The following is a 22,751-nucleotide window of genomic DNA, read 5'->3' as shown; positions in this document are numbered from 1 at the left end:
TGTGTGGCGGGATGGTGACAGGAATGGATGAAGGCAGCAAGTATGAATATGTACATGCATATATATGTTTATGTCTGTGTATGTATATGTATATATATGTCAAAATGTATAGGTATGTATATATGTGTGTGTGGGCGACTATGTATATGCATGTGTATGTGGGTGGGTTGGGCCATTCTTTCGTCTGTTTCCTTGCGCTACCTCACTAATGCAGGAGACAGCGAGAAGGTATAATAATTATAATAAATAAAATAACTAAAATACTATACTACTCAAACTAAATATGAATGTGACAATGGAGAGTGTTTAGTAAGTACGAAGAGGATACTGATGGTTTTGTTACTTTCTATTGAACTTGATTTCACATTTCATTCTCATTTCATACACAGGCACAGTGTTACTGGTAAATAACACAAATATATTTAAAAACATTGCAATAGTCACACCAAAAATGTGTGTGGGGAATGAAAGTGGCAGGCACATGTGGGGAAGTGTTTCTCTTTGGATATACTGTAGTTCTTTTCTAGCATCTACTACTAAAGTCCCCCATCACCCCAGTTTCACAAAAAGCAAAAATCAGGTGCTGCTGTAATGCATTTTCTTCTGTGTGAATAAAGGCAAAACATGAGAGCTGTGGGAGATGTGGGTGCTAGTCTCCCTCCTCCTTATGGAATCCTTTTAAAATAACTACATCACTCATTCATTCACATCTCTCATGTTATTCTTCATTTTCTTCTCCATAAGATAAAAAATGATACGAGTTCATCTTTATCACTTGGGCTGTTCAACAACCTATGTATTTTCTGCAAAGTCAATGTGTACATATGACCTACTGGTCAACAGTTTTGCACTTATAGCTAGTAGCTGTACTGAGGAGGGCAGAATTTTTCAAATACCTTCCATGCAAGTGAAGGAATCTCTATAAGCGATATATAGTATGAAAAAAGAGCTAAATATCTGTACTTATATGGAAAAACTTATGCTGTCATGTGATGGTATTCATCCTCTATAGGATCATCAGATGACAATAGGTGTTCCTTCAACATAACCTTCATCATAACTTAACTAGTTTCATTGATACTCGTAAAACTTTATACACGAGTATTACAGCATCTAGTTTTTATTTCGTCTGAGATATGCCTCCTCTATAAAAAGTTTTTCATGGAACTTAGCCTAAATTATCACATAAAGATGATTTACCTGTGTAGCATGGTACATACATTAGACTGACTTTGTCCGTCATCATTCATCTGTATATCATCGAACGCTGGCAGTCACACCATCACCTGCAACTTAACCCCTGTTATAACTTCTGAAGTCTACATTCATATACTTCTTAAATTTCATAGATATTTCTTAGCATCTAAGGAATCTAATGGCATAAGACGAGTAACTCTGGTTTGAATTTTGCCGTTGTTATGCTCCTTATCATAAGGTTTATCTTAACACTTAACCTGGCTGAAAATTTAATGAAAGTCAAACCTTTGATCAAGGAAGTAACTAAAGATGTTTTTGACATTTTCCAGACAATAATGCTATCCATTTTCATTTCACTTCCAATACCTATGATCTAATGCATGCGATGCAAGTGTTAGATGGAACACTCTTCTTCTTGATATATATTTCTGACTAGTCTATCTGTATTAAGTCACAATGCCTTAGGGTTATAGGAAATATATGACTATGTACCTAAATACGATGATCAGCACTTATCAATAAAGATTTTATATATAAAAAAAATGCTTAACGTGCACACAGTGTAACAGCTTCTTAATCCCGAAACTCTTACATTTCTGAAAAACTGCCCAACAAGTTTAAAAAAGATTTAAATGGATGAGCAAATAAAAACAAGAAAACCATAGTCTGGAAAAATATCAACAATTAAATACTCTGCAAACTGAAAAAGAACTAGTTACTAAGGGAAGATAAAATATCAGAGTAGCCATAATTACCTGAAATCTCCTTCACATTTTTCTTGTTTGACGACAAATCTAACTGTAGGAGACATTACCAGTTTGTTCACAACAGTACCAACGAAGAAAAGGCCATATATGCTGAGTATCCCAATCCACCCAGTCCTACCAAAGACAGAGTTGAAATTAGCAAACCTTTGGATGTAACTTGAATTTGGCAATATATTAGTAAAAGCTGTCAATTGATTTTCAAACCATCCATTTATTCACTAAAACTTCTGTGTAGCATTCTATAAAAAAGGCATTCTTTACACAGACAGTGGTGCCATGAATCTGAATAATTCCTGAACCCAGCAAGGCATGCTAAAGATAGTCAACAATACATTCTAAATGATAGAAAATTAGTTCTGCAGAAAAAGTCTTATTTCTGTTATATGGATTCATGCGAATTGGCAAATTTAATGCCTTGTATATTTCAAGCAAGTCTATCGAGACTCAGTGACAAAATATATCTCATAGATATGACAGAGAAGAGTATCACCACAACCTTGCATGATCTTGTATGAAAGGAAACTCAATACTCTTCCAGAAAAATATTAGGAATCTATTAAAATGATTTAATTTAAACTTCAACAATTTACAACAAAGTTACTGAAGGCAGATATGAATCAACTAAAGCAGTATTGCAATCACAGACCTGTAACTTCCTACAGACTAAAAAAAAAGCAGAATACTTTGCCACTTGCATATGCTCTTTTATAAGCTCCTCTTTCCATGTTCAAACTCTAAGCATTTTGGTCCAGCTTTATTTTATATGAATATGAAGGTCATATGTGTCCTGGTATATGAAAAAATATTCATGCACAACTAGATATTAATATCCTGAAAGGGAATACTTTTTCTTTTTCAACAATTAACATTTTCTGATTCAAAGTGACTCACCCTACATATGCTCTATATGTGTAATACCCAATTTGGAATGGTGAAATTATGACTTTCGTTGTGATTGAAGATAGGGTTTTGCTTAGCTTCTCCACATCCTGGGTCATACGTTGATCCCTGTAAAATGTAAAAATCTTCTTAGTAAAAGTACTGTAAACTAAGATGTTTCAGATCCTAAACATATGATTAATTAAAAAACAGAGTAAGTATGGAAAATATGGGAGGGGTTGTGAAGAAAAGAGATAATACCTGTCAACAAGTACCTCTGATGAGATTTTGCTATGAGACAGGCTAGGGTGTAGCACTCACCATGCATGTAGTTTGTTGATAATGTTGTACAGTACCTTTATTCTCTGCTACCTCATACAATGCTTAGTTGTAAATTTTGGGCTCATCTGCAACTGTTTCTAATCATGTCTATTTTCTGTGCTCACTCTTTGTATGATTAGTTTTGAGCGGGCCACGAGAGGATTTTTCCCTCTGAAGTTCAGTCATCTGTTCTTGACACTACCTTGCTAATACAAGAAATGGTGATTATGTATGGAAAAAGAAAATGTGAGTGTGTGTATATATATTTTCTTTTTCTCATACTTGTTTGCTACTTTGCGTAGTAGTGAGTTACTGCTAGGAAGAGAGGCCTTAACTGCTTACATCCATTCTCCAACTGCCACACAATGCATCAAAACCACAGCGCTCTATCCACAACCAGGCTCCACGGACTTTTCTGTGGTTTCCCCTGGCAGCTTATATGTACTGGTTCAGTCCAATGACAGCTCATCATCCCCTGTATACCACATAGCTCCAATTAATTCTATCTTATGTAAATCTTTTACCCTCCTGCATATTCTTTCTTTCTTTCATACTTGTTCACCGTCTTCAGCTTCAGAAGTATGGCAGCCTTGGGTTGCAGGAGGCTTGGGAAAGACATCATTGATAACTTCAGAACTTAAGTATTTTCAAAAGAAAAATCAAAGTCTATATTCTCCATTGTTTGCAGTTGAAAAAAAGGTTATAAAGGGAGTGGATATAAGTCACTGAAGATCTAATGCAGACCAAGATATGTAAAACTTACGGGTTATCAACAGTTTTGTCCAAAACGTTGAGTGTGTAATAACTGATCCCTGAGAAGTAGAGACGATGGAGCGCTCGACAAAGCAACTGACGCCATGTAATATACAGAATACTGTCAATGTATTTCTTTGCACTTTTTACCTGAAATGAAGATGAAACTGTTGTTGTGAAATTACAAATGCAGAACATTGTAATACAAATTACATCATGCGACTTTTTAATCCTAATGTGTGAAACAAAACACTTACATCTTATCCAAGTCGTGCAATTAGAGAAATTGTAAACATGATTAGAAATACACTAATAACTACATTATTCGAGCTTTCCTCAACAGAATAATTTCATCCATAATATTATCTTAAAGAGGCCTACAGTCAGATGCTTAACAGTCATTAACTACAATATTTCTCCATCTGCCCATACTTTCATAATCTATGCTCACAGGGGATTACAGCTTTTAAAGACACTGGATTTCAAAATAGGAAAAGTATTATTCTTGCATCAGGGAAGGACTACCTGTGGGCAATCCTCTTTTATTTCTATACACAAACTTCCTCCTATATTCTACTACAGCATGCTTCACTGTTATCACCATGTAACACAGTGAGATACAGGTTTGTGGTCTGGCAGGCCTAAATGGAAATTGACAAGGGGAGTCTGTGATGATATCACATGACAAGCATAATGCAGAGGCCTCATATTTTGAGTATTGGTCTTTTCTATTCTGTGCTTATGGGGCTCCAGTTTCAGGAAGAAATGGCTTTCTGATTTTCAAAACCTAATTTTTGTTATCACAAATATTTTTCTCATGAAAGTTACTATATATATATATATATATATATATATATATATATATATATATATATATATATATATATATACAAAGTATAAAAAAAAAAAAAATATATATATATATATATATTTGCAAGAGGTGAAAAAAAGGGCAAATGAGAGTTGGGGTGAGAGACTATCAGTAAATTTTAGGGAGAATAAAAAGATGTTCTGGAAGGAGGTAAATAGGGTGCGTTAGACAAGGGAGCAAATGGGAACTTCAGTGAAGGGCGCAAATGGGGAGGTGATAACAAGTAGTGGTGATGTGAGAAGGAGATGGAATGAGTATTTTGAAGGTTTGTTGAATGTGTCTGATGACAGAGTGGCAGATATAGGGTGTTTTGGTCGAGGTGGTGTGCAAAGTGAGAGGGTTAGGGAAAATGATTTGGTAAACAGAGAAGAGGTAGTAAAAGCTTTGTGGAAGATGAAAGCCGGCAAGGCAGCAGGTTTGGATGGTATTGCAGTGGAATTTATTAAAAAAGGGGGTGACTGTATTGTTGACTGGTTGGTAAGGTTATTTAATGTATGTATGACTCATGGTGAGGTGCCTGAGGATTGGCGGAATGCGTGCATAGTGCCATTGTACAAAGGCAAAGGGGATAAGAGTGAGTGCTCAAATTACAGAGGTATAAGTTTGTTGAGTATTCCTGGTAAATTATATGGGAGGGTATTGATTGAGAGGGTGAAGGCATGTACAGAGCATCAGATTGGGGAAGAGCAGTGTGGTTTCAGAAGTGGTAGAGGATGTGTGGATCAGGTGTTTGCTTTGAAGAATGTATGTGAGAAATACTTAGAAAAGCAAATGGATTTGTATGTAGCATTTATGGATCTGGAGAAGGCATATGATAGAGTTGATAGAGATGCTCTGTGGAAGGTATTAAGAATATATGGTGTGGGAGGCAAGTTGTTAGAAGCAGTGAAAAGTTTTTATCGAGGATGTAAGGCATGTGTACGTGTAGGAAGAGAGGAAAGTGATTGGTTCTCAGTGAATGTAGGTTTGCGGCAGGGGTGTGTGATGTCTCCATGGTTGTTTAATTTGTTTATGGATGGGGTTGTTAGGGAGGTAAATGCAAGAGTCTTGGAAAGAGGGGCAAGTATGAAGTCTGTTGGGGATGAGAGAGCTTGGGAAGTGAGTCAGTTGTTGTTCGCTGATGATACAGCGCTGGTGGCAGATTCATGTGAGAAACTGCAGAAGCTGGTGACGGAGTTTGGTAAAGTGTGTGGAAGAAGAAAGTTAAGAGTAAATGTGAATAAGAGCAAGGTTATTAGGTACAGTAGGGTTGAGGGTCAAGTCAATTGGGAGGTGAGTTTGAATGGAGAAAAACTGGAGGAAGTGAAGTGTTTTAGATATCTGGGAGTGGATCTGTCAGCGGATGGAACAATGGAAGCGGAAGTGGATCATAGGGTGGGGGAGGGGGCGAAAATTTTGGGAGCCTTGAAAAATGTGTGGAAGTCGAGAACATTATCCCGGAAAGCAAAAATGGGTATGTTTGAAGGAATAGTGGTTCCAACAATGTTGTATGGTTGCGAGGCGTGGGCTATGGATAGAGTTGTTCGCAGGAGGATGGATGTGCTGGAAATGAGATGTTTGAGGACAATGTGTGGTGTGAGGTGGTTTGATCGAGTAAGTAACGTAAGGGTAAGAGAGATGTGTGGAAATAAAAAGAGCGTGGTTGGGAGAGCAGAAGAGGGTGTTTTGAAATGGTTTGGGCACATGGAGAGAATGAGTGAGGAAAGATTGGCCAAGAGGATATATGTGTCGGAGGTGGAGGGAACGAGGAGAAGAGGGAGACCAAATTGGAGGTGGAAAGATGGAGTGAAAAGGATTTTGTGTGATCGGGGCCTGAACATGCAGGAGGGTGAAAGGAGGGCAAGGAATAGAGTGAATTGGAGCGATGTGGTATACAGGGGTTGACGTGCTGTCAGTGGATTGAATCAGGGCATGTGAAGCGTCCGGGGTAAACCATGGAAAGCTGTGTAGGTATGTATATTTGCGTGTGTGGACGTGTGTATGTACATGTGTATGGGGGGGGGGGTTGGGCCATTTCTTTCGTATGTTTCCTTGCGCTACCTCGTAAACGCGGGAGACAGCGACGAGGTATAAAAAAAAAAAAAAAAAAATATATATATATATATATATATATATATATATATATATATATATATATATATATATATATATATATATATATATATATATTTTTTTTTCGCTTTGTCGCTGTCTCCCGCGTTTGCAAGGTAGCGCAAGGAAACAGACGAAAGAAATGGCCCAACCCCCCCCGCCCCATACACATGTATATACATACGTCCACACACGCAAATATACATACCTACACAGCTTTCCATGGTTTACCCCAGACGCTTCACATGCCTTGATTCAATCCACTGACAGCACGTCAACCCCGGTATACCACATCGCTCCAATTCACTCTATTCTTTGCCCTCCTTTCACCCTCCTGCATGTTCAGGCCCCGATCACACAAAATCTTTTTCACTCCATCTTTCCACCTCCAATTTGGTCTCCCTCTTCTCCTCGTTCCCTCCACCTCCGACACATATATCCTCTTAGTCAATCTTTCCTCACTCATTCTCTCCATGTGCCCAAACCATTTCAAAACACCCTCTTCTGCTCTCTCAACCACGCTCTTTTTATTTCCACACATCTCTCTTACCCTTACATTACTTACTCGATCAAACCACCTCACACCACACATTGTCCTCAAACATCTCATTTCCAGCACATCCATCCTCCTGCGCACAACTCTATCCATAGCCCACGCCTCGCAACCATACAACATTGTTGGAACCACTATTCCTTCAAACATACCCATTTTTGCTTTCCGAGATAATGTTCTCGACTTCCACATATTCTTCAAGGCTCCCAGAATTTTCGCCCCCTCCCCCACCCTATGATCCACTTCCGCTTCCATGGTTCCATCCGCTGCCAGATCCACTCCCAGATATCTAAAACACTTCACTTCCTCCAGTTTTTCTCCATTCAAACTCACCTCCCAATTGACTTGACCCTCAACCCTACTGTACCTAATAACCTTGCTCTTATTCACATTTACTCTTAACTTTCTTCTTTCACACACTTTACCAAACTCAGTCACCAGCTTCTGCAGTTTCTCACATGAATCAGCCACCAGTACATATATATATATATATAGAGTTGTGCGCAGGAGGATGGATGTGCTGGAAATGAGATGTTTGAGGACAATGTGTGGTGTGAGGTGGTTTGATCAAGTGAGTAACGTAAGGGTAAGAGAGATGTGTGGTAATAAAAAGAGCGTGGTTGAGAGAGCAGAAGAGGGTGTTTTGAAGTGGTTTGGGCACATGGAGAGAATGAGTGAGGAAAGATTGACCAAGAGGATATATGTGTCGGAAGTGGAGGGAACGAGGAGAAGAGGGAGACCAAATTGGAGGTGGAAAGATGGAGTGAAAAAGATTTTGTGTGATCGGGGCCTGAACATGCAGGAGGGTGAAAGGAGGGCAAGGAATAGAGTGAATTGGAGCGATGTGGTATACCGGGGTTGACGTGCTGTCAGTGGATTGAATCAAGGCATGTGAAGCGTCTGGGGTAAACCATGGAAAGCAGTGTAGGTATGTATATTTGCGTGTGTGGACGTATGTATATACATGTGTATGGGGGGGGGGGGGTTGGGCCATTTCTTTCGTCTGTTTCCTTGCGCTACCTTGCAAACGCGGGAGACAGCGACAAAGTATAATAAAAAAATAATAAAATAAAAATAATCTTTCTTATTCCGTTTTCTGCATCATTCATTTAAACTTTCCTTGTGAGAAGAGTAAATTTCATATTGTTCTTGACCTTTCTTAGTTCAAGGGTGTATGTGACTATATCAACTATCTATAAATCTACTATACCAAATACCCCTTATCAACAATACTTAAGCATAAAATAGTGTCCTTACTGTTGAAATTGCCAAAATGAGTCCCAAGGCTTTAAGAGTAAGGTACGAGAATCCCTGTTCATTCCGCTCACCAAATACTTTGTAGTATTTACTGGAAATGAGCCCCATGTGGTAGGCAAGGAACTGCTCTGTAAGAGATGAAAACAAATATTTCATTATTTTTAGATGTATTATGTATCACCAAAACAAATTAACTGAGAGATGATGGTATGTGTTTAATCATGATATGAAAACCCATGCAGTGTTTTTTCTAAGTACATGAAGGGTGAGCAGGAATAAAAGGCATTGGGATAAATGCTTAACATGCTTAGGGAAAGTCTTCATTCTCAACTTTTCCATTCAAAGGCTTATCTTTTTGAATGATTGCTTTTTATACTTTAGCAGCATTCAATTGCACTCTTTTGCATTGCAGTATATTCATCTGGCAATATAAACCTATAAAGATAAAGCATCTGAATTATAGAAATTCTAAATTATGTATGGCAGCATGATAACTGTTCAAACAACTAACATCACTAAAAAAGCTAGAATTCATTAGGAGAAAGAAGGGCTAAAGTAAATCAAATTGCAGTAACACAATGCCTCTCAGACAATCACAGCATATGTCCTTATATATTACAATCAATTACAGTTCACGCTTTTTTCCTTCATCTTCAATTTTCAAAAAACTGTGCATAGCATATCTTGTCCTAAATAACTATTTCTACTTCATCATTTCTCTTTGGATGTTAGTGCTGCATCTGCAACAAAAAGATACAATACAAAGCTTGTAAAGTGTTTCTCATACATCCTCCTGTCTAATATAAGGAAGGTAAAAAACGCAGATGCATTCTTCTGGTTTTAAAACCAACAGCCATCCTAGTTGTATCTCAATGCTTAATGTAAACTCATAATAAGTTGTCAACCTACTTCTGATCAGCAATATTTCTACAGAACTTTTTAGGAAATAAATTTTAAAGACCCATATCCCAAACATAGGCACATCATTCGCTGATTTCTCTATCACTCAACTTGTAAATTAGGATACTAGCTCATTCACTAGAAGAATAAAATTCATTATCACAAAGGTAGGTGGGAAAATCTTTGTGGAAGATGAAAGCTGGCAAGGCAGCGGGTTTCGATGGTACTGCAGTGGAATTTATTAAAAAAAGGGGGTGACTGTATTGTTGACTGGTTGGTAAGGATATTTAATGTATGTATGACTCATTGTGAGGTGCCTCAGGATTGGTAGAATGCATGCATAGTGCTATTGTACAAAGGCAAAGGGGATAAAGGTGAGTGCTCAAATTAGAGGCATAAGTTTGTTGAGTATTCCTGGGAAATTATATGGGAGGGTATTGATTGAGAGGGTGAAGGCATGTACAGAGCATCAGACTGGGCAAGAGCAGTGTGGTTTAAGAAGTGGTAGAGGATGTGTGGATCAGGTGTTTGCTTTGAACAATGTTTGTGAGAAATACTTAGAAAAGCAAATGGATTTGTATGTAGCATTCATGGTGTGAAAAGTAAAAGGGTTAGGGAAAATGATTTGGTAAACAGAGAAGAGGTACTAAAAGCTTTGCAGAAGATGAAAGCCGGCAAGGCAGCGGGTTTCGATGGTATTGTAGTGGAATTTATTAAAAAGGGGGTGACTGTATTGTTGACTGGTTAGTAAGGTTATTTAATGTATGTATGATTCATGGTGAGGTGCCTGAGGATTGGCGGAATGCTTGCATAGTGCCATTTTACAAAGGCAAAGGGGATAAGAGTGAGTGCTCAAATTACAGAGGTATAAGTTTGTTGAGTATTCCTGGTAAATTATATGGGAGGGTATTGACTGAGAGGGTGAAGACATGTACAGAGCATCAGATTGGGGAAGAGCAGTGTGGTTTCAGAAGTGGTAGAGGATGTGTGGATCAGGTGTTTGCTTTGAAGAATGTATGTGAGAAATACTTAGGAAAGCAAATGGATTTGTAAGTAGCATTTATGGATCTGGAGAAGGAATATGATAGAGTTGATAGAGATGCTCTGTGGAAGGTATTAAGAATATATGGTGTGGGAGGCAAGTTGTTAGAAGCAGTGAAAAGTTTTTATCGAAGATGTAAGGCAAGTGTATGTGTAGGAAGAGAGGGAAGTGATTGGTTCTCATTGAATGTTGGTTTGCGGCAGAGGTATGTGATGTCTCCATGGCTGTTTAATTTGTTTATGGATGGGGTTGTTAGGGAGGTGAATGCAAGAGTTTTGGAAAGAGGGGCAAGTATGTAGTCTGTTGTGGATGAGAGAGCTTGGGAAGTGAGTCAGTTGTTGTTTGCTGATGATACAGCGCTGGTGGCTGATTCATGTGAGAGACTGCAGAAGCTAGTGACTGAGTTTGGTAAAGTGTGTGAAAGAAGAAAGCTGAGAATAAATGTGAATAAGAGTAAGGTTATTAGGTACAGTAGGGTTGAGGGTCAAGTAAATTGGGAGGTAAGTTTGAATGGAGAAAAACTGGAAGAAGTGAAGTGTTTTAGATATCTGGGAGTGGATTTGGCAGCGACTGGAACCATGGAAGCGAAAATGAGTCACAGGGAGGGGGGTGTCTGAGAGCGTTGAAAAATGTGTGGAAGGCGAGAACATTATCTTGGAAAGCAAAAATGGGTATTTTTGAAGGAACAGTGTTCTAACAATGCTATATGGTTGCGAGGTGTGAGCTATGGATAGAGTTGTGCGGAGGAGGGTGCAACTATAAAATGATGGAAGGTAAAACTTTGAAAACTGAATTACTGGTGCATGTGCAATCAGAATGATTATGATATCTGCTTAAAACCACACTGAGAGACAAGAGAAGTCAAAATTTGAACTAGTTTGATAAGAAAAATTGATTACACACTTCCTAACACATATTCAGCTATCCTAAAACATATAAAATGAATGCAGTGACTAACAAATGTAAGCATTAGAAAAAAAAGTTCACATGACTGATATAATAATTTCCCCCAAACTGGCTAAGTCCAGTTGCTGATGTAAGAGAATGTGAAACTGCAACTTTACCTTAATTCTCCCAAACTGGGAAATGAGCTTTCAGACATATAAACTGTAAGGTAAACATTTTTGCCATATATAGCCAATGAAAATATAATAAGCATGAGCTGACTACAGTATACAAGAGAAACTCAAAAATACAAACCTCAATGATGTCATCTCACTTTGCCAAAATATGAGAAGAATTAGAAATAAGCTGGAGGGTTATACATCTTTGACAAACTATGAAATATCAAAAAAATGTGGTTGGTATCCATAAGCTCTCAGATGAGAACATGACAAATTCTGCTCTTGTTTACTGGTCAAAGAAAGATAACATGAAAACCTTAAAAATCAATACAGAGGCACATATCAATGTGTTTGAGAAAATCTACCTAGCTACCTATGATGAGATTTTGCCATAAAGTAAGGTTAGTGCATTGCATATACCAGTCTCTATTTTTTCATGCTGGACGCTCCAATTACAGACAAAAATCCACATAAAGACAGGCCTCAACTGAAATATAGAGAGGATTATGAAAGGGAAAAAGAAGAGATATGGGATAATTTTGTTTGTAATGTTATTTTCTGCTGCCACAATACTGCAAAGTTTTTCTTAGATTCATCTAGAATAGTTTTCAATCATTTCATTTGTCTTGTCTTCTCTTGAAGGCTTTTATTACTCATTCCATATATTGCTCTTAAGTTAACTTACCAAGAAAACAGAGGAAAAGCAAAAGGAAGAAAAGTCCTGTTGGGACTGAACACCATCCAGGAAAGATAATTCGAATGATCTTCCAAAGACGTCTGAACATGTGAAGGTCAAATCCCACATTTTCCAAGTTTTTCTCAGGTTTCCCCATCCTTATGCTGGTAATATGCTGAGCTTCAGATGTCTGTAAATTAAATTATGACTTCAGAATATGATTGCAAAATCCCTAATCCAAGTAATGGGAAATTAAATCATCACATTATATTTTAAAATGAACATTGATTATGCAATGTTATCATAGTTTATCACTACTATACACATCTGATGACATATACTACTGTGCATCACACTAAATGAGATATTATCTATATTGTGAAGATGTTTCATAAAGAATTGAGAGGGGATACAAATAATCCAATCCCGAACATCTGCCATACTAGGGCCTTGCATTCAATATTGTGTGCTACACCAAGTTGGGAAGGCTTTGCACAAGTAACACTTCTATGTAGCTCTATGTAGCGTGAGTCACTATGGGATATAGACCTAGTGATACACCCAATATTTCCATATCAATCTGAAATACACAATCTACAAAGAATTTGTCCCCTTAGAAGCCATTAACTTCTTCCTTAAAAACTTTCCATTTAACTCCTATTCCTCTCCTTGAATTACAGCGGTATAAGTCTGATGAGTAACCTGGTTAGCTGTATGGAAAAGTGGTAAACTGAGGGCGTGGTGGCATCCACACAGCACCTGACTGGGGAGGTACAATGTGGATTCAGGATTGGCAAAGGATATGTGGATGAGGTATTTGCTCTGGTGAACTTGTGTAAGAAATGCTTGGACAGAGAGAGAGGACTATGCATGTGGTATTTATAGATCTCGAGAAAGTGCATGAGACGGTGGAAAGATGCTTTGTGGAAGGTGTTATCAATATATGGTAAGCCAGGAAAGCTACTGAATGTAGGGAGGGGTTTCTACTAAGAAAGTAAAGCATGTGTGTGAGTAAGAAGGGAAAAGGGGTAGTGGTTCCTTTAGAATGTGGGTCTACATCAGAGGTGTGTGATATCACCAACAAGGCTGTTTCATCTGTTCATGGATGGGATGATGAAGGAAGGAAATGTGACTGTTTTGGAGCAGATGGTTGGTTGTCAATTTGTTTTGGTATAGGAGGGCGGATGGAAGGCAAGGAGCATGCTCTGGTGGCTTGAAAGTGAAACTTAAAAAGCTATAATCTGAGTTTGGAGAAGTGTGTGAAAGATGGGTGTTGTAAGTTAATGTGAACTAAAGTAATAATGTACCGAGATGTGATAAGTGAAGACTTTTGCTGTGGCCAACCACTTGACAGGAGTCCCCAGAGGGAAGGGGCAAACATATACTCTATTTCATATCTATTATACTTAATCGCCATCTCCCACGTTAGCAGAGTAGCACAAGGAAACAGATGAGGAATAGCTCAACCCACCCACATACACAAGTATATACACAAATGCCCACACATGCACATATACATACATTCCAATGTATACCTATACATACATACACAGACATATACATATATATACACACGTACATATTCATACTTGCTGCCTTCATCCATTCCTGTTGCCACCCCTCTGCTTTCCTGTGGGGCGGGGTTGTGACAGGAGTGGATGAAGGCAAGCGAGTATGAATGTGTACATGTGCATGTATGTAATGTCTGTGTATGTGTATGTATATGTTTGCATATGTTGATATGAATATGTATGTATAAGTGCGTTTGTGGGTGTTTATGTATATATATGTTTTCTGACGCTACCTCGCTGATGAGAGAAACAGTAATTCTGTATAATAATAAATACATACATACACACATATAAATATATATACACATGTACATATTCATACTTGCTGCCTTCATCCATTCCCATTGCCACCCCTCTGCTTTCCTGTGGGGCGGAGTTGTAACAGGAATGGATAAAGGCAAGTGAGTATGAATGTGTACATGTGCATGTATGTAATGTGTGTATGTGTATGTATATGTTTGCATATGTTGATATGAATATGTATGTATATATGCGTTTATGGGTGTTTATGTATATATATGTTTTCTGACGCTACCTCGCAGATGAGAGAAACAGTAATTCTGTATAATAAAAAATAAATAAATCATAAACATATATATATATATATATATATATATATATATATATATATATATATATATATATATATATATATATATATATATATATAAAGAAACAGATAAATACATGTAGCATAGGGGTGAGAAAGGAGTTTGTTTCAGTGGTAAAGACCTGGAGAAAGTGGAGTGTTTTACATACCTATGATTGAACATGGCAACAGATGAAACCCGGAGAATGGAATGAGTCACAAGGTGGTAGATGGGATTAGGTCTTAGGTATATTAAGGAATGTATGGAAGGAGAGATGACGCCACTGTCCTGACAGTGTTATATGGATGTGAGTCTTGGGCCTTGAACATAAAAGAAAGGAACAGGGTGTTGGAAACCAAATACCTGAGTACAGCATATAGTATGAGGTGGGCTGACTGTGTAAGAAATGATGTTAAACAGAGTGTGGTAGTAAGTGCAGTCTGACTGTGACAACTGACCAAGGGGAGCTCGAGTGGTTTAGACATGAAGATGAGCAACGAAAGAATGACTAAGAAGTCACTGGAGGAAGCAAGACACATGGGAGAGATTGAGAAGATGGAAGTATGGAGTGATGAAGGCTTTGGGGCACTGAGGCCTAAACTTTCAGGAGGGTGAGAGGTGTACAGGGGGACTGAATGAAGTGGATCAATATACTGTATTGGGGGAGGGGGGTTTCTGGTGTCTATAAGCTGAACCAGGGAACATGAAGTGCTCAAAGTAAACCTTGAGGCTTGTCTGTAGGCCTTGGCTATGTATGGAAATCTCAGGTTTCAGAACATTTTACTTGACAGCAAGTGGTGGACGTCTTCTTTTGTTCCTATTGCTAAATCTTTAAAGTAGGAAAAGACATTAAGGAAAAGACATTTTAAGGAAAAGACATTTTATTTACTTTAGTAATTCAGTCAGTACTAAATGACTGGAAGTCTAATTTGCATTAACAAATTCTGTCACAACCTCTATCATTACAATAACCTGAAATCTATTTTCTTTATCATACTCTCTTAATAATTCAACTGAAAATCATTGGTGTAATAGCAGTATATAAGAATTCTAGTACCAGAAAAGTGGAAAGGCTTATCCAAATACCCACACTGGTCTTAGTCTCTAGCAGCACAGATAACTAACATTCTACTATATCAAATCACAATATACATGTATAAGGTATATATACTATGAAGGAGCTCTGCAAACGAGGAAAAATAAAATAACATGATATAAGACGAATGCATAGATAATAACTTATGAATATCACCCTTTTCAAAAAGATACCTATGGCTGCTTAAATCTACTAAAAACATTCTGAAAGAACCAATCAACTAAGCAGTCTCAAAGTACAAAAGATACAAATGATTGCTTACTCTCACAAACAATCTACTGTCTCTGACAAGATAAAAACGATAATAAGTATGATGAAATGCTGTCAAGGATAAGACAGTTCCACCACAGAATATAACAATAACAACAACAACAATAACAATAATAATAATAAAAATAATGATAATAGAGCAATATAGGCACTAGAAGAGGAGAGTCTCCAGAAATGTCATACATACACACACACACACACACACATATATATATATATATATATATATATATATATATATATATTATCCCTGGGGATAGGGGATTAAGAATACTTCCCACGTATTCCCTGCGTGTCGTAGAAGGCGACTAAAAGGGGAGGGAGCGGGGGGCTGGAAATCCTCCCCTCTCGTTTTTTTTTAAATTTTCCAAAAGAAGGAACAGAGGGGGGCCAGGTGAGGATATTCCAAAAAAGGCCCAGTCCTCTGTTCTTAACGCTAGCTCGCTAACGCGGGAAATGGAGAATAGTTTAAAAGAAAAAAAAAAAAAAAAAAAAAAAAAATATATATATATATATATATATATATATATATATATATATATATACGTATTATATTCGCCATTTCCCACGTTAGCGAGGTAGCGTTAAGAACAGAGGACTGAGCCTTAGAGGAAATATCCTCACTTGGCCAAGAGGGGAGCATTTCCAGCCCCCCCCCCCCCCCCCCCCCCCAAGTCGCCTACGACATGCTGAGAATACGTGGAAAGTATTCTCCCTCCCCTATCCAAAGGGAAATTATATATATATATATATATATATATATATATATATATATATATATATATATATATATATATATATAAATATATATATATTTTTTTTTTTTTTTTTTATACTTTGTCGCTGTCTCCCGCGTTTGCGAGGTAGCGCAAGGAAACAGACGAAAGAAATGGCCCAACCCCCCCCCCCATACACATGTACATACACACGTCCACACACGCAAATATACATACCTACACAGCCTTCCATGGTTTACCCCAGACGCTTCACATGCCTTGATTCAATCCACTGACAGCACGTCAACCCCTGTATACCACATCGCTCCAATTCACTCTATTCCTTGCCCTCCTTTCACCCTCCTGCATGTTCAGGCCCCGATCACACAAAATCCTTTTCACTCCATCTTTCCACCTCCAATTTGGTCTCCCTCTTCTCCTCGTTCCCTCCACCTCCGACACATATATCCTCTTGGTCAATCTTTCCTCACTCATTCTCTCCATGTGCCCAAACCATTTCAAAACACCCTCTTCTGCTCTCTCAACCACGCTCTTTTTATTTCCACACATCTCTCTTACCCTTACGTTACTTACTCGATCAAACCACCTCACACCACACATTGTCCTCAAACATCTCATTTCCAGCACATCCATCCTCCTGCGCACAACTCTATCCATAGCCCACGCCTCGCAACCATACAACATTGTTGGAACTACAATTCCTTCAAACATACCCATTTTTGCTTTCCGGGATAATGTTCTCGACTTCCACACATTTTTCAAGGCTCCCAAAATTTTCGCCCCCTCCCCCACCCTATGATCCACTTCCGCTTCCATGGTTCCATCCGCTGACAGATCCACTCCCAGATATCTAAAACACTTCACTTCCTCCAGCCTCTCACCATTCAAACTCACCTCCCAATTGACTTGACCCTCAACCCTACTGTACCTAATAACCTTGCTCTTATTGACATTTACTCTTAACTTTCTTCTTCCACACACTTTACCAAACTCCGTCACCAGCTTCTGCAGTTTCTCACATGAATCCGCCACCAGCGCTGTATCATCAGCGAACAACAACTGACTCACTTCCCAAGCTCTCTCATCCCTGGGGATAGGGGAGAAAGAATACTTCCCACGTATTCCCTGCGTGTCGTAGAAGGCGACTAAAAGGGGAGGGAGCGGGGGGCTGGAAATCCTCCCCTCTCAATTTTTTTAATTTTCCAAAAGAAGGAACAGAGAGGGGGGCCAGGTGAGGATATTCCCTCAGTGGCCCAGTTCTCTGTTCTTAACGCTACCTCGCTAACGCGGGAAATGGCGAATAGTTTGAAAAAAAAAAAAAAAAAAAAAAAAATATATATATATATATATATATATATATATATATATATATATATATATATATATATATATATATCAGAACCTTCACCGTGAAGATATATGCACAATCACCAGTGAAAAGAGAAAATAAGAAACGTTAAATACTTTCGTTTATTACATCCTCAGTGATATATACACATATGTATATATATATATATATATATATATATATATATATATATATATATATATATATATATATATATATATCCCAGGGAAATAGGTGAAAGAATACTTCTAAAGTATCCCCTAAGTGTTGTAGACGGCGACTAAGACGGGAAAGCCGGTGACTGGAAATCCTCCCCTCCTGTATAATATACTTTCCAAAAGAGATAACAGAGCAAGGAGACAAGTGAGGATTTTTCCCTATACGGCTCTCATCTGTTCTTAACGTTATATTGTTTAATAACTTTCCAAGGACACTACAATCAGAGACTGCATAATAACTATAACATTCTCTGTTTAACAAAAGAAAAAAAAAATTACACGAAACTAATACATTGCTACAGAAATTATCTTAATTTTACTCAACCTTCTTAGCAGTATATTATCTGCTTTCAGAGTTATTCTACCCAATCATACACTTCAGAACTGCTTACCATACTAGCTATCCTTGTCTACAGAGAAGAGCCGATAACATACCCGTCTTCGTAAAATCCAGTCATCAAATTTTACCCCGTTGTCAGCATATAATAAATGGTTTTCGACCAAATGCATTTTCTATGAATATATCATGCATTCCTGCACACTGCTGATCTGGTTCTCTGCAGCATCAAGCCGAGGAAACTTTCTTAAGCCTAAAAGAGAAGAGTTAGCTGCTTACCTTCTTTACCGTAGGGTCCGTTCTCTTCCTCGGCTACCAGCTTACTGGCTGGCTACCTGAATCTCGTCTGTGTGGTGCTTGCTTAGTAAGGTTATCATCTCGTTGCGGATTACAGAAAAAGATACCGATACAGATATTGTTGAACAATAAGTCACTAAAAGTTATTCATACGAAGATACCTGATATAACTGCGTAGCTGAATTAGCACTGAAATAGATATATGTCTTTTACATTTTATGAAAATCACTTAGGCTAAGGTGCAGTCATATCAAACTAGTGACTTCAGGTTTTAAACGAGGTACGTACCTTGAAGACTGGATTTTATTTCGTCCAGAGCTTTTCTGATATATCTTCAGTTCAACCCTCAATATTTCATCGATGACAGTACATAAAATATATAAAACTAAGTTGGGCCTCATAATACATGCAAAATTACTGATGGCACAAAGTAAAATATAATATACATGGCACAAAAATACAATCGGTCTAAAAACAGGATTAAAATTTCCTGACGAAATTGTTACATAATTGAATCCAGCTACTTGTAACAATGCAGATAAAATATAATTCCCAATACATTAAGATCATTAGCATCTTACTCCAAAAGGCAACAATAGTACTTACCTTTTACAAACATCACTAGTTGGCGCTGTCTAACTGACCGTGGAAGATCATTACAAATAACTATACCAGTATACATTTACGAACTACTACCGAAACCTAAGAACTAGCTAGCTTTCGTTCCCTTTCCGTATGTACTGATCATGAACCATTTAAAATATATTGTGGGGGACTACCATAAAAGATGATAAGGATGCATCCATATTTCAACTGTTCGATTCTGTGTTCTATTGGGAGAATACCAACCGTATTAAACTGATCAAAACTATTACAAGTTCTGGAAGATATGCAAATATCATCTTACACTTACATGTGTTACCCGAGGGCGTTTTTAATTGTAATAAAGTTCGTCTACTTTATAGGTCTTCTGATGCGATTCTCCAAGAATATGTAATACATAACTCCACTTTCATGTCCGTTTTGTGGTGGTTACACTGAGATATTTCTAAGCTGTTCTTCTCTTCCATATCTATCCTCATAAGTGTATGAGAGAGAGAGAGAGAGAGAGAGAGAGAGAGAGAGAGAGAGAGAGAGAGAGAGAGAGAGAGAGAGAGAGAGAGAGATCAAATCATTGGTTTGAATTCTACTTGAAGAAAATTACTCGCTAAATTGTACCACTCCAATGACATCGGTGAGCTGCACCCTAGTCATTTTCAGTTTATTCGCATGCGAGAATGGACTTTACAACTAATAATATTTGCTGGGCATGAAATAACACTGTCGTTTAGTCACTATGATAATTACTCTAAAGATCTTTTTAGGAGAAAAAGATTTCAGACTGTACAACGCAAACATACGAAAATGTCACTAAAATCTTAACTCAGCCATTGTCGATGGGTTTACATTCGGATGCAGAGAACGGCTTATCGAGTTACATGTGTCGACATGGTTCCCTTTATGTGAACAAGGTTAGGTTTATTGTGTTTGGAGGTTTGCACAGTCCTGCGTGGTGTTGGAACACAAAGAAAATTTCTTCGGAGTAATATACTTTCATTGAGCAAAATATTTACCTTTGATAAATTAGTTTTGCAAATTATTTTGCAGTAAAAGTGTATTGCACGGAGAACAGAAATATGCTGGGAACAAAAATTACGACCCCCCGTTTTTGTTATACAACACATGTCGGTGGTAAAAGGGCTATGAAAATCAAAGAAGTAACACAAATGAATGAGGTAAAATTTCAGAATACGGACACGCGTTTTCTAATTTATAGAATTTAACTAGGGTGGTATCAATGGATTCTTTAAAATGTGAAGAGCAAAGACAATGTAAGATTTCAGCTTTAGCACTTCCTACAATATCAATTGTAAGTTCTCTTAAACTGGGCATGGCTTTGAAGTACAGGGAAGTTGTGGGGAAAAGCACTCAAAATGGATAGCTGATGTCATTAATGAGCTCCTGACATTGTCATTTTATTTCATCAGATACTTAACGAATATGATAGACACCTACGACGTTTCGACTTCATTCCTAAACTCCTTACACTATGAAAATAGTCACTATCCCGCGGATGGCTGCCAAACGAATTAAAAAATCACCAGGCGCTTGCTTCGAGTCTGAGAATTTTCTTCCATCTTCCAATCCAAACTGCAAACCAAGTGAGACTGTAACGCAACATGTAAACTTGCCTATAGGGTCTAGAAGTGCCGAAGTTCCGTAATAATGGTACACTCCAGTGATCACCACCATGCACCGGTAACATTTGAAACCCATTGATGGCGAGTTTTCTAAACATGATGTTGAGTTCAGATGACTCAGGAAAAATAAGGCTCGAATTATTGGTTGTATGACCTGTGCCACACAGGGTCAGACTCCATCATCTACATCCACGTCTGAACTCACTGTTTACCTTCAGAAAGAAAATAAATCATACCGGTGGGTAAAGTTTCACAAATAATTACACTCGAAATATATTTGTAGTGTTGTTGATATTGGCTGGTTGTACCATCGTTTATAGTAGCCATAACGATTACGTACGAGTAGAACTCAGGTAATAAACACAAACGTGCTTCTGTTGAAACACATAGCACATAATCAACCTGGTCAGAAAACCTAACCAAATCAGTCGTACTTTAGCCTAACAGCGTTAGTAACTAGATGTAGAATAGTTTTATGTAATGGCTGAATCCAAAGATTAGAGTAAATGGTAGACCATGAACAGGAATATTTTATTCCAGATATTGGAGTAGGTGATAGTAGTGAGGGCTGTGAATACTATGAAAAATGTGGGGTTAGGTACCATAGGCATAAGTGAAATGCTACCTCCCATATTAGTAGAGATTTAGGGGCACTACAGAAGTAAATCATGGAAGGGAGAGCGACACAATTTTTTATTTCTATTTTCACTTTCTGAAAATATGTTGTGTCGTTCCTATAAAGTTGTGGGAGATTTGTTCACTGATGGTGTTACTGACTTCCTTTGCATGCAACCAGTATGGTGGAATGAAGATGATTGCCATGTTTTCAGTATATTTCGACTCAAAAGAAATCTGAAATACAAAGATAAATATCAGCCCCAAGGTGAAATTACCTCACCTTTTTTATGTTCTGTTGATATCTGTAGTGTTTCACTTATGCCCCATATATTTCCCATGAGTGTGAAAGTTGGTGATTTGGAAAGGAGCATATGATATTAATGTGAAATGTTTAAAAGGAGCAGGCTTGGAAAAGTGGTGTTTACAGAGATACCAAAGATGTAATGAATTAAGAATAGCATATGGTAAGAGTAAATGAACCTAGAGTGGAAGAGGAAGGGAAAGTATTTTGAGAATTGTGTTATGTGTGCAGCTATATTGTGTGGAAGGTGGGACTTGGACACATGAGAAAGGGTAGTCACTGATGGAATGAGAAAGTAAAATTGCTTGTTGAACAGAGGAAGTTGTGTGACCAGTATTTGCAGAAGTGTGAGACAGGAAGGATTGCAAGTGAACGTGAAAGGTTACATGTGAGGTACATACCTGAAAAAGAAGGATTTTGCAAGATTGGGAGAGAGAGTACTAATGTATTTTAGAAAGGAATGGGAAAATTATTTAGAGAGATGAATAGTGTGATAAAAAAATAACATTTGGCATTGAGGATAGCATACAGGGAAAGGGTAAAATGTGAAAAAGATAGGGTGTAAATTTTTGAAGGATGAATCACATGAGGAGGCATGGTTAATGGGCTGTTGATAAGAGAGGAGGTAGTGAAAGCCTTTCACAAGATGAAATTTGGTAAAGCGTCTGGAGTGGATAGGAGTGCAGCTGAGTTTCTTAAGAAAAGGGGTGACTGTATTGTTGAGTGATAAGTCTAGCCATTTCATGTTAGGATGATC

At 37.8% G+C, this 22,751-nt stretch overlaps 1 protein-coding gene across 2 annotated transcripts in view; it reads right to left on the bottom strand.

Annotated features, from left to right (window-relative positions):
- LOC139760613 (lysosomal cobalamin transporter ABCD4-like) overlaps nucleotides 1-21,195 on the bottom strand; it is a 48,427-nt gene extending 27,232 nt beyond the window's left edge. The window contains exons 1-6 of one of the 2 annotated variants that reach the window (XM_071683997.1): nucleotides 21,067-21,195; nucleotides 12,381-12,561; nucleotides 8,690-8,817; nucleotides 3,928-4,067; nucleotides 2,856-2,972; nucleotides 1,953-2,078 (exon numbers count right to left, since the gene is read on the bottom strand). In XM_071683997.1, coding sequence (XP_071540098.1) covers nucleotides 1,953-2,078; nucleotides 2,856-2,972; nucleotides 3,928-4,067; nucleotides 8,690-8,817; nucleotides 12,381-12,528 — 659 coding nt within the window. In that variant the 5' untranslated portion in view covers nucleotides 12,529-12,561; nucleotides 21,067-21,195. Of the gene's footprint in view, nucleotides 1-1,952; nucleotides 2,079-2,855; nucleotides 2,973-3,927; nucleotides 4,068-8,689; nucleotides 8,818-12,380; nucleotides 12,562-18,817; nucleotides 18,971-21,066 lie in introns of those variants that run through there. The other variant, XM_071683996.1, reaches the window with a different exon arrangement.
- Between the last annotated feature and the right edge of the window lie 1,556 nt (nucleotides 21,196-22,751).

The sequence above is a fragment of the Panulirus ornatus genome, chromosome 37, assembly GCF_036320965.1.
Source record: "Panulirus ornatus isolate Po-2019 chromosome 37, ASM3632096v1, whole genome shotgun sequence".
NCBI lineage: Eukaryota > Metazoa > Arthropoda > Malacostraca > Decapoda > Palinuridae > Panulirus > Panulirus ornatus.
The sequence above is the reverse complement of the archived record's forward strand: the minus strand, read 5'-3'. Positions and strand labels throughout refer to the sequence as shown.